Source organism: Patagioenas fasciata, chromosome W, assembly GCF_037038585.1.
Source record: "Patagioenas fasciata isolate bPatFas1 chromosome W, bPatFas1.hap1, whole genome shotgun sequence".
In the NCBI taxonomy this organism is placed as follows: domain Eukaryota; kingdom Metazoa; phylum Chordata; class Aves; order Columbiformes; family Columbidae; genus Patagioenas; species Patagioenas fasciata.
The window spans coordinates 59,072,434-59,086,315 of NC_092559.1; the positions used below are offsets into that span (position 1 = coordinate 59,072,434).

At 45.8% G+C, this 13,882-nt stretch overlaps 1 protein-coding gene across 1 annotated transcript; it reads left to right on the forward strand.

The window, feature by feature from the left end:
- Positions 1-186: 186 nt before the first annotated feature.
- On the forward strand, positions 187-6,364 carry LOC136114640 (UPF0729 protein C18orf32 homolog). The gene is made up of 2 exons (XM_065860064.2): positions 187-288; positions 5,428-6,364. The coding sequence occupies exon 2, from the start codon at positions 5,453-5,455 to the stop codon at positions 5,690-5,692; it is 240 nt and encodes a 79-aa protein (XP_065716136.1). The 5' UTR covers positions 187-288; positions 5,428-5,452; the 3' UTR covers positions 5,693-6,364.
- The last annotated feature ends 7,518 nt before the right edge of the window (positions 6,365-13,882 follow it).

Sequence of the window (13,882 nt, forward strand, 5' to 3'; positions counted from 1 at the left end):
CTTGGGTGTTTCAGGGCTGGCTCGGGATATTATTAATACATAAACCAAGCGAATTTCACATAAATCCGGGTGTTTTATTTTTCCTCCCCGTCTGCCGGCGGGCGGTAGAACCCGGGGGCGGCCGCGTCCTAATGCGGGGCGGAGTCTCCCGCTGCGGGGGGCGGGGCGTGGGCTACGTGACGCGCACACCGCCTTCTCTCATTCGTGGAGAATCCGCACTGCGCGTCAGCTGGGTGCGGCGGAGAAAGGCGCGGCGGCGGTCGATCTCGGCGCTCGGTCCCTGTTGAGGTAAATGCTGGGCCGGGCGGGAACCGGCAGGGCTGTGGCTGCTCCTGGGAGTCTCTTCGTGCTCTGCCGGGCTGGAGCTGTCCCGGGGGCCTGGCCTCGCCTCGGCCCTTTGCTCCTTTCCCCGCGGGCGGAGCGGCTCCATTAATGGAGAGTGGGCGGGGTGAATCGGGCCTAGGCATCGGAAGAACCGGGGCGGATCACAAAAATTAGGCATTCTAGACGAGCTCATCCTTTATGGAAAGAGAAATTAAGGCCTTTTGTCTGCGTTGGCTTTTTTTCCTGTTCCATAATAACAGTCGTGTAACGATCAAGTTCCAAAAAAAAAAAAAAAAAAAAACCCAAACCAAAAAATCGCAAATGTACTTCAATTTCAACATCATGCTTGTTCTTTGCTGACCTAATAGATGGTGCCTGACAAAAACAAAATCTCACATCACAAAGGAATATGCTTGCTGTTAAATTTGAACATTTGCCTGTTTGTGTTTGGTTGTGCCTTTTTTTTTTTTTTTTCCTAAAAATTCTCTGCATTAAAAATCACAGGAGAAACTAATGACCAATTTTAAAACATATTAGGACCTATTTCCACTGAATTTCGTGTTTTGCATAGGTCTGAATTCTTTTTTTGGTCCGGAATTCAGACGTGAAGAGGCTGCGGGGACAACCCAGGGTGTTTCTTCTATAACGGATGAATCCACAACCTCTTGCTAGAAATTTAGTATTTAAGAAGTTGTGGCAGGGAGAATACCAGAATTATTTTTTAAATGGGTAACCTCATCTGTGTTGTCTGAATTTAAGATTCTTCTCTGATTTCAGGGATAAACAGATTCTGTAAAAACTACATCTGAAACAGCCGAAGCTACACGTGGAATTAGTCAACTCGAAATTTGTCCTGGGGCTAGAAAATCTTTAGGCCAGCTTAAAAAAAAAAAAAGCGAAACTGGTCACAAACTAAAGTGTGCACATCTGCCTCTTCCTTCTCCATTCCAGGAAGCTTTTGTATTGCTGCTTGGGATATTGGCAGCTTAAAATAAGAGGGATGTGAAGGGCAAAGTTGCGCTGTGCAGCAGAGCGTGTCTAATATATTCAATCTAATATGTTATATCAAATACAGGGACAGCTCTAATCCTGCTTACCTTTCCATTCCTGCGCTTTCACAGTATCACAGTATGTTTGGAATTGGAAGGGACCTCAAAAGATCATCTAGTTCAATCCCCCTGCTGGAGCAGGAACGCCTAGGTGAGGTCGCACAGGAAGGTGTCCAGGCGGGCTTTGAATGTCTCCAGGGAAGGAGACTCCACAACCTCCCTGGGCAGCCTGTTCCAGTGCTCTGTCACCCTCACTGAGAAGAAGTTTTTTCTCAAATTTAAGTGGAACCTCTTGTGTTCCAGCTTGATCCCATTACCCCTTGTCCTATCATTGGTTGTCACCGAGAAGAGCCTGGCTCCATCCTCGTGACACTCACCCTTTATATATCTGTAAACATTAATGAGGTCACCCCTCAGTCTCTTCTTCTCCAAGCTAAAGAACCCCAGCTCCCTCAGCCTTTCTTCATAAGGGAGATGCTCCACTCCCTTAATCATCTTTGTTGCGCTACGCTGGACTCTCTCCAGCAGTTCCCTGTCTTTCTTGAACTGAGGGGCCCAGAACTGGACACAATATTCCAGATGGGGTCTCACCAGGGCGGAGTAGAGGGGAAGGAGGACCTCTCTCGATCTACTGACCACCCCCCTTGTAATACACCCGAGGATGCCATTAGCCTTCCTGGCCACAAGGGCACAGTGCTGGCTCATGGTCATCCTGTTGTCCACCAGGACCCCCAGGTCCCTTTCCCCTACACTGCTCTCTAATATGTAATTTCCCAACCTATACTGGAACCTGGGGTTGTTCCTGCCCAGATGCAGGACTCTACACTTTCCCTTGTTAAATTTCATCAGGTTATTCCCTGCCCAACTCTCCAGCCTGTCCAGGTCCCGCTGGATAGCAGCACAGCCTTCTGGCGTGTCAGCCACTCCTCCCAGCTTAGTGTCATCAGCAAACTTGCTGATAGTACACTCAATTCCCTCGTCTAAATCATTAATTAATATATTGAATAATATTGGCCCCAGTACTGACCCCTGAGGCACTCCACTAGATACTGGCCTCCAACTGGACTCCGCACCATTGACCACCACTCTCTGTCTTCTCTCTTTAAGCCAGTTTGCAACCCACCTCACTACTCTATTGTCTAGACCACAGCTCCTCAATTTAGCTGTGAGGATGCTGTGAGAGACTGTGTCAAAGGCTTTACTGAAGTCAAGGTAGACCACATCCACCGCTCTGCCATCATCCATCCACCTTGTTACATTCTCATAAAAGGCTATGAGGTTGGTCAAGCATGACTTACCCTTGGTAAAGCCATGCTGACTGCCCCTAATGACCCTCTTATCCCTGATGTGCCTTGAGATGACACCAAGGATAAGCTGTTCCATTACTTTCCCAGGGACAGAGGTGAGGCTGACCGGTCTATAATTACCCGGGTCCTCCTTCTTGCCCTTTTTGAAGACTGGAGTGACATTTGCTTTCCTCCAATCCCAAGACTTGGCAAAAATGATGGAGAGCGGTCCAGCAATGACTTCAGCCAGCTCCCTCAGCACCCGCGGATGCACCCCATCTGGACCCATGGATTTATGGATGTCCAGACTATTTAATTGCTCCGTAACCCAGTCCTCATCCACTAAAGCAAACTCCTCCATTGACCTGGCTTCATCCGGGGTCTCAGGGGTACAGGGTTCCCCAGGACAGCCTCCAGCAGAGTAGACAGAGACAAAGAAGGCATTCAGCAATTCTGCCTTCTCTGTGTCTTCTGCCACCAGGGCACCCACCTCATTCATCAGTGGGCCTACATTGCCTCTGGTATTAGTTTTATCTGCTATGTATTTGAAAAAGTTCTTTTTGCTGTCCTTGACCCCTCTCGTCAGCTGTAATTCTAAGGAGGCCTTGGCTACCCTAGCTGCCTTCCTACATCCTCTAACAGCAGCCTTATATTCCTCCCAAGTGGCCAGCCCCTGCTTCCATGACCTGTAAACTCTCCTCTTCTGCTTGACCATACCCAACAGATCCCTATTCAACCACACAGGCCTCCTGGCTCCCTTCCTCGACTTCCTACGTGTGGGGATGCTCTGATCCTGAGCATGGAAGAAGCAATCTCTGAATGTGATCCAGCTCTCTTGGGCCCCTTTTCCTTCAAGCAGTCTTGCCCATGGGATTTCCCCCAGCAATTGCTTGAAAAGGCCGAAATTAGCCCTGCCAAAGTCCAGGGTTGCAATTCTACTTGCTATTCTGTTCCTGCCACACGAGATGCTGAACTCCACCATCTCGTGGTCACTGCAACCCAGGCAGCCCTCGACCTTTACTGCTTCGACCAGACCCTCTTTGTTAGTGAGGATGAGATCCAGCAGTGCACCTCTCCTGGTCGGCTCCTCCACCATCTGCATGAGGAAGTTATCATCAATGCACTGGAGGAACCTCCTGGACTGTGGCTGGCTGGCTGAATGGTCCTTCCAGCAAACATCAGGGAAGTTAAAATCACCCACAACAACCAGGGCCTGTGACTGTGAGGCCACTCTCAGCTGCGCATAGAAGGCCTCATCAACTTCCTCAGTCTGATCTGGTGGCCTGTAATAGACACCTACAACAGTATCACCCCTGCCAGCCTGCCCCTTGATCCTGACCCATACGCTCTCAACTCGTTCCTCATCCGCTCCTGGGCAGAATTTAGTACATTGCAGTTGCTCTCTCACATAGAGAGCAACTCCACCACCACGCCTGGCTGGCCTGTCTTTCCTGAAAAGGGCGTAGCCATTCATGACCACATTCCAGTCATGTGAACTGTCCCACCACGTTTCTGTAATTGCCACCAGATCTCCCAACCGAACATAGGATTCTAACTCCTCCTGCTTATTCCCCATGCTGTGCGCATTGGTGTACAGGCAGTTCAGGGAGCGAGCAGAGCACACCAATTTCTCCCTAGGGGCACAGGAGGCCACCCGGTCCTCATCCATTTTAGAATGGTGCCCCGCTGGGGCAAGCCCAACTACAACCCCATCCCCCTTCGAGCCTAGTTTAAAGCTCTCCAAATGAGCCCAGCTAATTCCTGCCCCAGCATCCTTTTGCCCCTGCGAGATAAGCCTTTCCCACGTAACACTGTCTGGACTGGTATCTTATAAAACCAACCGTTACCAAAAAAACCAAAGCCCTGCCTGTAGCACCAGTCTTGGAGCCAACCATTTAGAGACTGAATTTTCCCATTCCACCCCACATCGTCACTTGAAGAGGGAAGGAGTGAAGAGGAGATCACTTGAGCCCCTGAGTCTTTCACCATCCTTCCCAAGACCTTGAAATTGTTCTTCATTCCCCTCAGACTACGGGAAGCAGCTTCCTCCCCATCTGTCTGGAAGACCAGCAGCGGGTAGTAGTCTGTCAGGTGCACCAGTCTGGGGCTTTGGTTTTCTTCTGTTTTGATCACAAATTTCAGGCTGCTGTTTTTGAAGATTTCCTAGTTTTGGGAGAGAAGAAAGGATTAAAATTTTAATAATTTGGGTAATTTTACAGGATGAGTGTGGGATGAAGTGGTTCCTCCTGTGTGGGAGGAAGGCAGTAACCCATATTCTCATTTTTTTCTCCTTTTCTCAAATCCTGGCAAGGATTTTCCGCCCTCCTTTCGCCTACTTGCCCTTCAGCCATTAGATGGATTTCAGTCCTGTCATTTAATTGCACCTGAAATAAGAAGAAAATGAGAAAAACAAACCTTTTGGACCCTTTGTTAGAGTAAGAACTGAGCTAATATCTGCAGCTCACTGATTAAACTGTATTTATGTGGTTTAGGCAAAACCTTTTTATTTTCTGGATGTGTTTTACTACGTTCCAGCTGTAGGAATGATGAATTAATGCAAACTCTACTCTCTTTTTGGTTAAAACATCACGAATATTTCCCTCATTGAGGACTTTATAACATTGGAACGCGCAGCATTTTTGAAACTTTAATCTCTTAGTAAAGACTCTTTTATGTTCAAACATAAACTGCAATCCTTATTCATGATTTAAGATTGTTTTCTTAGCTCATGGCATCCTAAATTGTTGGGGTTTTTTTCCCCTCATCAGTTCTGTGACAGAAGGAGAGGAAACCATGGTGTGCATTCCTTGTATCGTCATCCCCGTCCTCCTCTGGGTCTACAAGAAATTCCTCGAGCCGTATATTTACCCGCTTATCATGCCCTTCGTGAAGCGCGTGTGGCCCAAGAAAGTGGTGGAAGAAATAGCGTCCCCGAAACGAGGTCAAGGAAGCGACACTGGAAACCCACGGGCACCTTCTGCTGCCAAAAGAGATCAGGAGGATGAATTTGGAGTTTATAAAGTAAGATGGTAAAGTCCAGAGCTCAACAGGGAAAGTCCGAATCAAACACCCAGCGATAGTTTGGGGTTGGCAGCACTAAAGTGTAAATAGTTGGGTTTTTTTACGGATGTTTTTGTAGCTATTTTCTTATGAAAGGGAGGTACCGGTGCTGAACCAGCTGGAAATAGATGTTTGTCCTGGTTTTGTTAAAAAACAAGTTTCTCTTTTAGTGAATTTTTGCCTGTCAGCTAAAGCCTTCATATTAGCTGCATTTTCCTGGAGAACCCGACACATGTTTTGGTTAAACCTAGCAATGGAATGCAAACTTATTGATAAGCACGGATGGACATCTCGCGAGAGGAGCAACGAAAAACTGGTGATCGAGAGACTGACCAACGGTGTATAACATTCCATTCACGTGAATACTTCGTATAAAAGTGGGAGATCACGAGGATCTCGGCTCTCTTTCTCTTTTTTCCTCATGGCTGACATTAGGAGAGGACCTTGCTGGTCGTCCCTGCGAACTGAGGCCTAGTGACAGACTGAATCCAGCTCCGGTTGGCTACAGAGTCTAATCCAGGACTTTGGGTGCTGGCTCTGCAGTTGCTGAGACTTACAAGATTGGTTTTGTATATTTTGTATTATTTTCTCTATTCTTATTAGTAGCATTAGTAAAACATCTTTAACTTTTCCAACTCTCTTCTCTCTGTCCTTCTTTCCCTCCCGATCACCTGTCCTGAGTGGGAAGGGGGGAGAGGGAGGGGCAAAAGGGGGAAGTGGGGGGGAGAGGAGGTTAACAATACATCTGCCAGGGTTTGATTGTCACCCCGCAATCTTAACCCTCGACAGATAATTGGCGCCCAACGTGGGGCAAGAGAAAGGGGTAAATTTGGAGATTTTTGGCTTTTCTACTGCTCTGACGTACCTTTCAATTTTCTTGGCACGGTGCCAACTCATAGAGTTGTGATACTCGCGCGTCTGTTTGCTTTGGATATTATTTAGTGGTATTAAGGCAAAGTGAATTACATTGATTTAAAGATGTTATGGCAGAAGTTGTATCAGTTATTTTCTACATTGTGCTCGCTGATCCCATATCTGTGTTGGTGTTTCTTTCTGAATCGAAGTATTCATTATATAACAACAAGAAACTGGACAGCGGTCATGATGATTCTGTGTGGTATGGCACTGGTTTATTTCATTATACTGCAGCCGCTAATGAATTTCTACTCGCTTCTGCTTTACCTTGAAAAACCTCCAGGAGAGATTAAAGAGCAGAATGGCTCTATATTTGCTAATTGGTCAAGCGAATCTTTAGAAAGGCTGACTAACAATACTTTTGTGTTTTCGCTAGGACAGTTTGAAAATGTTTTAGAGAACTTTGAATATCCTTGGAGCTTTGATAGAACTGTGATGGTGTTATCTGGTTTGCTGAATGTGTGTCAGTTTGTGTTACTGTTAAGAGAAATGAGGTTCAATAGGAGGTTTGCGTCTCTTCTTAGTCCTGAGATTTGCAGTGCGTCTTCGGAAGCTTTAGCAAAAAGCACTCCGAGCCGCTCGAGAAAAAGCAAAACAGCCAAAGCTGCTGCTGCAGCCACTGCCCCCCCAACCGCGGCTTCACAGGCTGAAGCTACAGCTCCTCCGCAGAGCTCCTCTGCCAAGGTCGCTGCAGATAACGTTACTTCTCCAGCCTCCAAGGCTAACAAGGCAGCCCCCCCGTCCTCACACACTGGGCACTGTTGCTGCTGTAACCACGGCAATCACTGTGACAGTCATTCAGACTCTGGAAATGAATCAGATGATGGTGAACCCATATCAGCATCAGTTGCTGGTTGTAAGAAAGTCACTAGAAAGACTACCCGTGCAGCAGGTGATGGCACAGGGCCAACATCAACCCAAGAGGCATCATCATCAGGACAGGGTGGAGATGAAGTGACCACCACTCGGTCCTTTTCTCCAGGTGAGCTGAGAGATCTGCGAAAAGACTTTAGTCGTCGTGAAGGCGAGAATATTTTAACCTGGCTGCTGCGATGCTGGGACAATGGGGCAGAAACAATTGAATTAGAAGGTGGTGAAGCCAGGCAGCTGGGATCTCTGTCAAAAGATTCCACCATTGATAGGGCAATTTCAAGAGAGTCTAATGCCACTACTCTCTGGACCCGTCTCCTGGCAGCTATGAAAGTCAGATTTCCCTACAAGGAAGACTGTATATCCAAGTTAGGGAAATGGAATACTATGGAGAGAGGTATCCAGTTCCTGAGAGAATTAGCTGTGCGAGAGATCATCTATCTAGGACCAAACAGCCAAGAGGGGACAGACCCAGATAGAATCAATTGTACAAAATCTATGTGGCGCAGATTTGTACAAAGTGCACCACCTGCATATGCTAAGTCATTGGCAGGAATGGTTTGGTCAGCTAGAGGTATACAAGAAATTAATTAAGTGATTGAGCAGCTCCGGTACTTTGAGGACAGCCTTGCTGGTTCTCTACGGGCTTGTGTCTCCGCTGTGGAGAAACTGTGTGAAAAATCTGATGACCGGTTTGAAAAGCTGTTGCAAGAAATCAAAGAGCTCAGAGAAGACTCGTACCGTTCACGACCTGCACAAACCTATGTTTCAGCTGTTAGGAGAAGGCGTTTCCAATCTCGAGAGAGAGGGCAGAGACGGCCCACAAAAAGAGGTTCACTGTGGTTCTTCCTACATGAGCAGGGAGAAAACATGAATAAGTGGCATGGAAGGCCTACCTCAGAACTTCAAGAACGAGTACGTGAGATAAAAGGAAAAACTCCTAGGAAGGTGGCTGCTCCAGTTTACAAAAGGAGCAGAAGAGATTCTGATGCTCTTGAAGGAACCTCTAATTCACACCCAGAGACTGTGCAAAACAGGAATTAGAGGTGCCCTGCCTCCAACCAGGTGGAGGAAAGGGATAACAGAGTTTATTGGACTGTACAAATATTATGGCCTGGTACAACACAACCCCAGGAATACAAAGCTTTAGTGGACACTGGTGCTCAGTGCACAATAATTCCTTCTAATTATAAAGGAACGCAATCCATCAATATTGTTGGAGTGACTGGGGGATCCCAGGAGCTGACTGTTGTAGAGGCTGAAATGAGCCTAACTGGAAAAAACTGGCAAAAGCATCCCATTGTGACTGGTCCAGATGCTCCGTGCATCCTTGGTATAGACTACCTCAGGAGAGGGTATTTTAAGGACCCAAAAGGGTATAGGTGGGCATTTGGTATAGCAGCTGTGGACACTGAGAAAATTGAACAGCTGTCTGATTTGCCTGGTCTTTCAGATGACCCTTCTGTTGTAGGACTGCTGATGGTTGACGATCAGCAGGTGCCAATTGCTACCACGACGGTGCATCGCCGGCAATATCGCACCAATCGAGACTCTTTGATTCCTATCCGGAAGCTGATCCATCAATGGGAAAGCCAGGGTGTGATCAGTAAGACTCGCTCACCTTTTAACAGCCCAATCTGGCCAGTGCGTAAGTCTAGTGACGAGTGGAGACTAACTGTAGACTATCGTGGCCTGATTGAAGTTACACCACCACTGAGTGCTGCTGTGCCTGACATGCTAGAACTGCAATTTGAACTGGAGTCAAAGGCAGCCAAGTGGTATGCTACAACTGACATTGCTAATGCATTTTTCTCTATTCCTGTAGCAGCAGAGTGCAGGCCACAGTTTGCTTTCACTTGGAGGGGCATCCAGTATACATGGAATCGCTTGCCCCAGGGGTGGAAACACAGTCCTACCATCTGCCATGGACTGATCCAGACCACGCTGGATCAAGGTGAAGCTCCAGAACACTTGCAATATATTGATGACATCATCGTATGGGGTGACACAGCCAAAGAAGTCTTCGAGAAAGGTGAGAGAATAATTCATATTCTTTTGGATGCTGGTTTTGCCATAAAACGAAGCAAGGTCAAGGGACCTGCACGAGAGATCCAGTTTTTAGGAATAAAATGGCAAGATGGCCGTCGTCAGATCCCAATGGATGTGATCAACAAAATTGCAGCAATGTCTCCACCTACTAATAAAAAGGAGACACAGACTTTCTTAGGCGTTGTAGGTTTTTGGAGAATGCATATTCCTGACTACAGCCACATTGTGAGCCCTCTCTATCGAGTGACTCGTAAAAAGAACCAATTTGAGTGGGGCCCTGAACAACGACAAGCCTTTGAACAAATTAAGCTTGAGATAACTCATGCGGTGGCCCTTGGACCAGTTTGGACTGGACTAGATGTTAAAAATGTGCTCTACACCGCAGCCGGAGATAATGGACTTACCTGGAGCCTCTGGCAGAAAGCACCAGGAGAAACCCAAGGTCGACCCTTAGGTTGTTGGAGTCGAGGATACAAAGGATCTGAGGCCAACTATACTCCAACTGAAAAGGAGATACTAGCAGCATATGAAGGAGTTCGAGCTGCTTCAGAAGTGATCGGCACTGAAGCACAGCTCCTCCTGGCACCTCGACTGCCAGTGCTGAGCTGGATGTTCAAAGGGACGGTTCCCTCTCCACATCATGCAACCGAAGTTACATGGAGTAAATGGATTGCACTGATCACGCAACGAGCTCGAATTGGAAGTCCCAACCGTCCAGGGATATTAGAAGTGATTACAGACTGGCCAGAAAGCAAAGATTTTGGGATGTCTCCAGATGAGGAGGAAGTAAAACGTGCTGAAGAAGCACCACCATATAATACGCTTTCAGAGACCGATAAGCAGTATGCACTGTTCACAGATGGATCCTGTCGTCTTGTAGGAAAACATCGAAGGTGGAAAGCTGCTGTGTGGAGTCCCACACGACAAGTTACAGAAGCCACTGAAGGACAAGGTGAATCCAGTCAGTTTGCGGAAGTGAAAGCCATCCAGCTGGCTTTGGACATTGCTGAACGAGAGAAGTGGCCAATACTTTATCTCTATACTGACTCATGGATGGTAGCAAATGCCTTGTGGGGGTGGCTACAGCAATGGAAGAAAAGCAACTGGCAGCGCAGAGGTAAACCCATTTGGGCTGCCACACTGTGGCAAGACATTGCTGCTCGGCTAGAGAGCCTGCCTGTGAAAGTTCGTCATGTAGATGCTCATGTGCCTAAAAGTCGAGCCACCGAGGAACATCTAAACAACCAACAAGCAGATCAAGCTGCTAAGATTAAAGTAGCTGAGGTGGACTTGGACTGGCAACATAAAGGTGAACTTTTCCTAGCTCGGTGGGCCCATGATGCTTCAGGGCATCAAGGTAGAGATGCAACATACAAATGGGCTCGTGATCGAGGGGTGGATTTAACTATGGACACTATTTCACAGGTTATTCATGAATGTGAAACTTGCGCCGAAATCAAACAAGCAAAACGGTTAAAACCTGTATGGTATGGGGGGCGATGGTTAAAGTATAAGTATGGAGAAGCTTGGCAGATTGATTATATTACACTTCCACAAACACGTCAAGGTAAGCGTTATGTACTTACAATGGTGGAAGCAACCACTGGATGGTTGGAAACATATGCCGTACCTCATGCTACAGCCCGAAATACTATCTTGGGCCTTGAAAAGCAAGTCCTTTGGCGGCACGGTACGCCAGAAAGAATTGAATCAGACAATGGTACTCATTTCAAAAACAGTATTATAGACAATTGGGCCAAAGAACATGGTATTGAGTGGGTATATCATATTCCATATCATGCACCAGCCTCTGGGAAAATTGAAAGGTACAATGGTTTGTTAAAAACTACACTAAAGGCACTTGGTGGTGGAACCTTTAAAAACTGGGATTCACATTTAGCAAAAGCCACTTGGTTGGTCAACACTAGGGGATCAACCAATCGAGCCGGGCCTGCCCAATCAGAAATTCTACGGACTGTAGAAGGAGATAAAGTCCCTGTAGTACACATGAAAAATATCTTAGGAAAGGCAGTCTGGGTTACTCCTGCCTCAGGCAAAGGCAAACGTATTCGTGGGATTGTTTTTGCCCAGGGACCTGGCAGCACCTGGTGGGTGATGCTTAAGGATGGAGAAGTCCGGTGTGTACCTCATGGGGATTTGATTTCAGGTGAAAATATGCAATGCTGAACTGTATGATGTGAATTGCCGCACTAACAATGTTTAATAAGTGTCTTTCAGATCAAGACAATGGTGATGAAACTAGAGCTAGCTTCTTCGAGTGGCGCCCGACACCTTCTTCGAAGTTGGTGTCCTTAACCCACAAGCAGTGGTCATGAGATGCACTTGTATCATTTTTCCTGCCCTGGGAGACTGTTGTGACAAAATGAACTTAATGAACTTTTCAAAGGATGGTCCACTGATTAATTACTCCTGTGTATATATGTACATATGTGTATATATATATATTAGTAGTGATTAATTAGATTGTATTGATAGATTGTATTGATAAGGTTTAAGTATTCAGTGAATGTCATATTATAAGGGGTGGAATGTCCTGGTTTTGTTAAAAAACAAGTTTCTCTTTTAGTGAATTTTCGCCTGTCAGCTAAAGCCTTCATATTAGCTGCATTTTCCTGGAGAACCCGACACATGTTTTGGTTAAACCTAGCAATGGAATGCAAACTTATTGATAAGCACGGATGGACATCTCGCGAGAGGGGCAACGAGAAACTGGTGATCGAGAAACTGACCAACGGTGTATAACATTCCATTCACGTGAATACTTCGTATAAAAGTGGGAGATCACGAGGATCTCGGCTCTCTTTCCCTTTTTTCCTCATGGCTGACATTAGAAGAGGACCTTGCTGGTCGTCCCTGCGAACTGAGGCCTAGTGACAGACTGAATCCAGCTCCGGTTGGCTACAGAGTCTAATCCAGGACTTTGGGTGCTGGCTCTGCAGTTGCTGAGACTTTCAAGATTGGTTTTGTATATTTTGTATTATTTTCTCTATTCTTATTAGTAGCATTAGTAAAACATCTTTAACTTTTCCAACTCTCTTCTCTCTGTCCTTCTTTCCCTCCCAATCGCCTGTCCTGAGTGGGAAGGGGGGAGAGGGAGGGGCAAAAGGGGGAAGTGGGGGGGAGAGGAGGTTAACAATACATCTGCCAGGGTTTGATTGTCACCCCGCAATCTTAACCCTCGACAATGTTTCAAGACAACTTCTTGGTCTTGGAAGGATAGGAATTGTTCTGAAACAACTTGGTTAATTTTATGTTTTTAATGACTGGCTATTCTTTCAGAGGAGAAAGAAGTCGAATAATTGGTGCATCATGCCAGATGCATGAAGCAGAATTAAAAAAAAAAAGCACTTTTCAGCAAGCTCTGCCACTCATAATGGGGGAAAATGTTATTATTTGTTTCTTCTAACAAAATGCGAAGATTTGTATATGTTATTTCTGCCCTTATTTCCTCCCTGCTAAGGTGTAAATCTAAAAGAGACACCAGCCCTTTGGTTCTCGTGCAGATTTCTTTGCTGCCCTTGCTTCTAAAAGTCATTTTTGTCACCAGCTGTAACTATTCTGGGTGTGAAGTCCTTTTGACATCTCATTAACAACTCTGTCTTTTCTTTGCAGTTTGAAAGCAATAGGGTTGAAAATGGAATTGCCGCAAAGAGATCCACAGTGGTTTCTGACAAGAAAACGGATTAAAGGAATTAATTCGTGATGAAATTATTCCCTTGTGTCCAATATGAACTGGTGATATTTCTCTCACTTTAAGACATTTTTCCTTTGCACATTTTAGCTGAAAAAAAAAACTTATCACTTACAGGAGAGGGTCTCTTGCCACGAAAATGGCAGCTAGCACATTTCTTAATTTAAAAGATGTTCTTTATTTTCCTCACTGGAACTACTTTTCATCTATTTGATGTGATTAGCTTTTAGGTTAAATAACTTATTAATGAATCTAGGAAGGTAAATGTATCTTGGCATCTTAGTTTGACTAAGCAGTTCAGGTTTTCACCCTAAAAACTGTAGCTGTTATTGATTTTGCTGAAGAACTATAAATTGGATTGTGGCAATGTAAATGTCATGGTTAAATTATTAAGAATTTAGACTTTCATGTCAAATCTGTGGATGAACTAAAGGAGTTATGCTATATGCAAAATTTACTTAGCTTGCTACAAGCAGAAAGTCTTGATTTGATACTTCCATGAATTATTTTCCTTGAAACATTGTGTCTTTCTTTCCTGGATAGGAGCAGCAGGGGCATGATGCAAGAGAATTGTTGCTTTATCTTCTGTTGTGGTGGTTTAAAATGTTGCAGCTCTG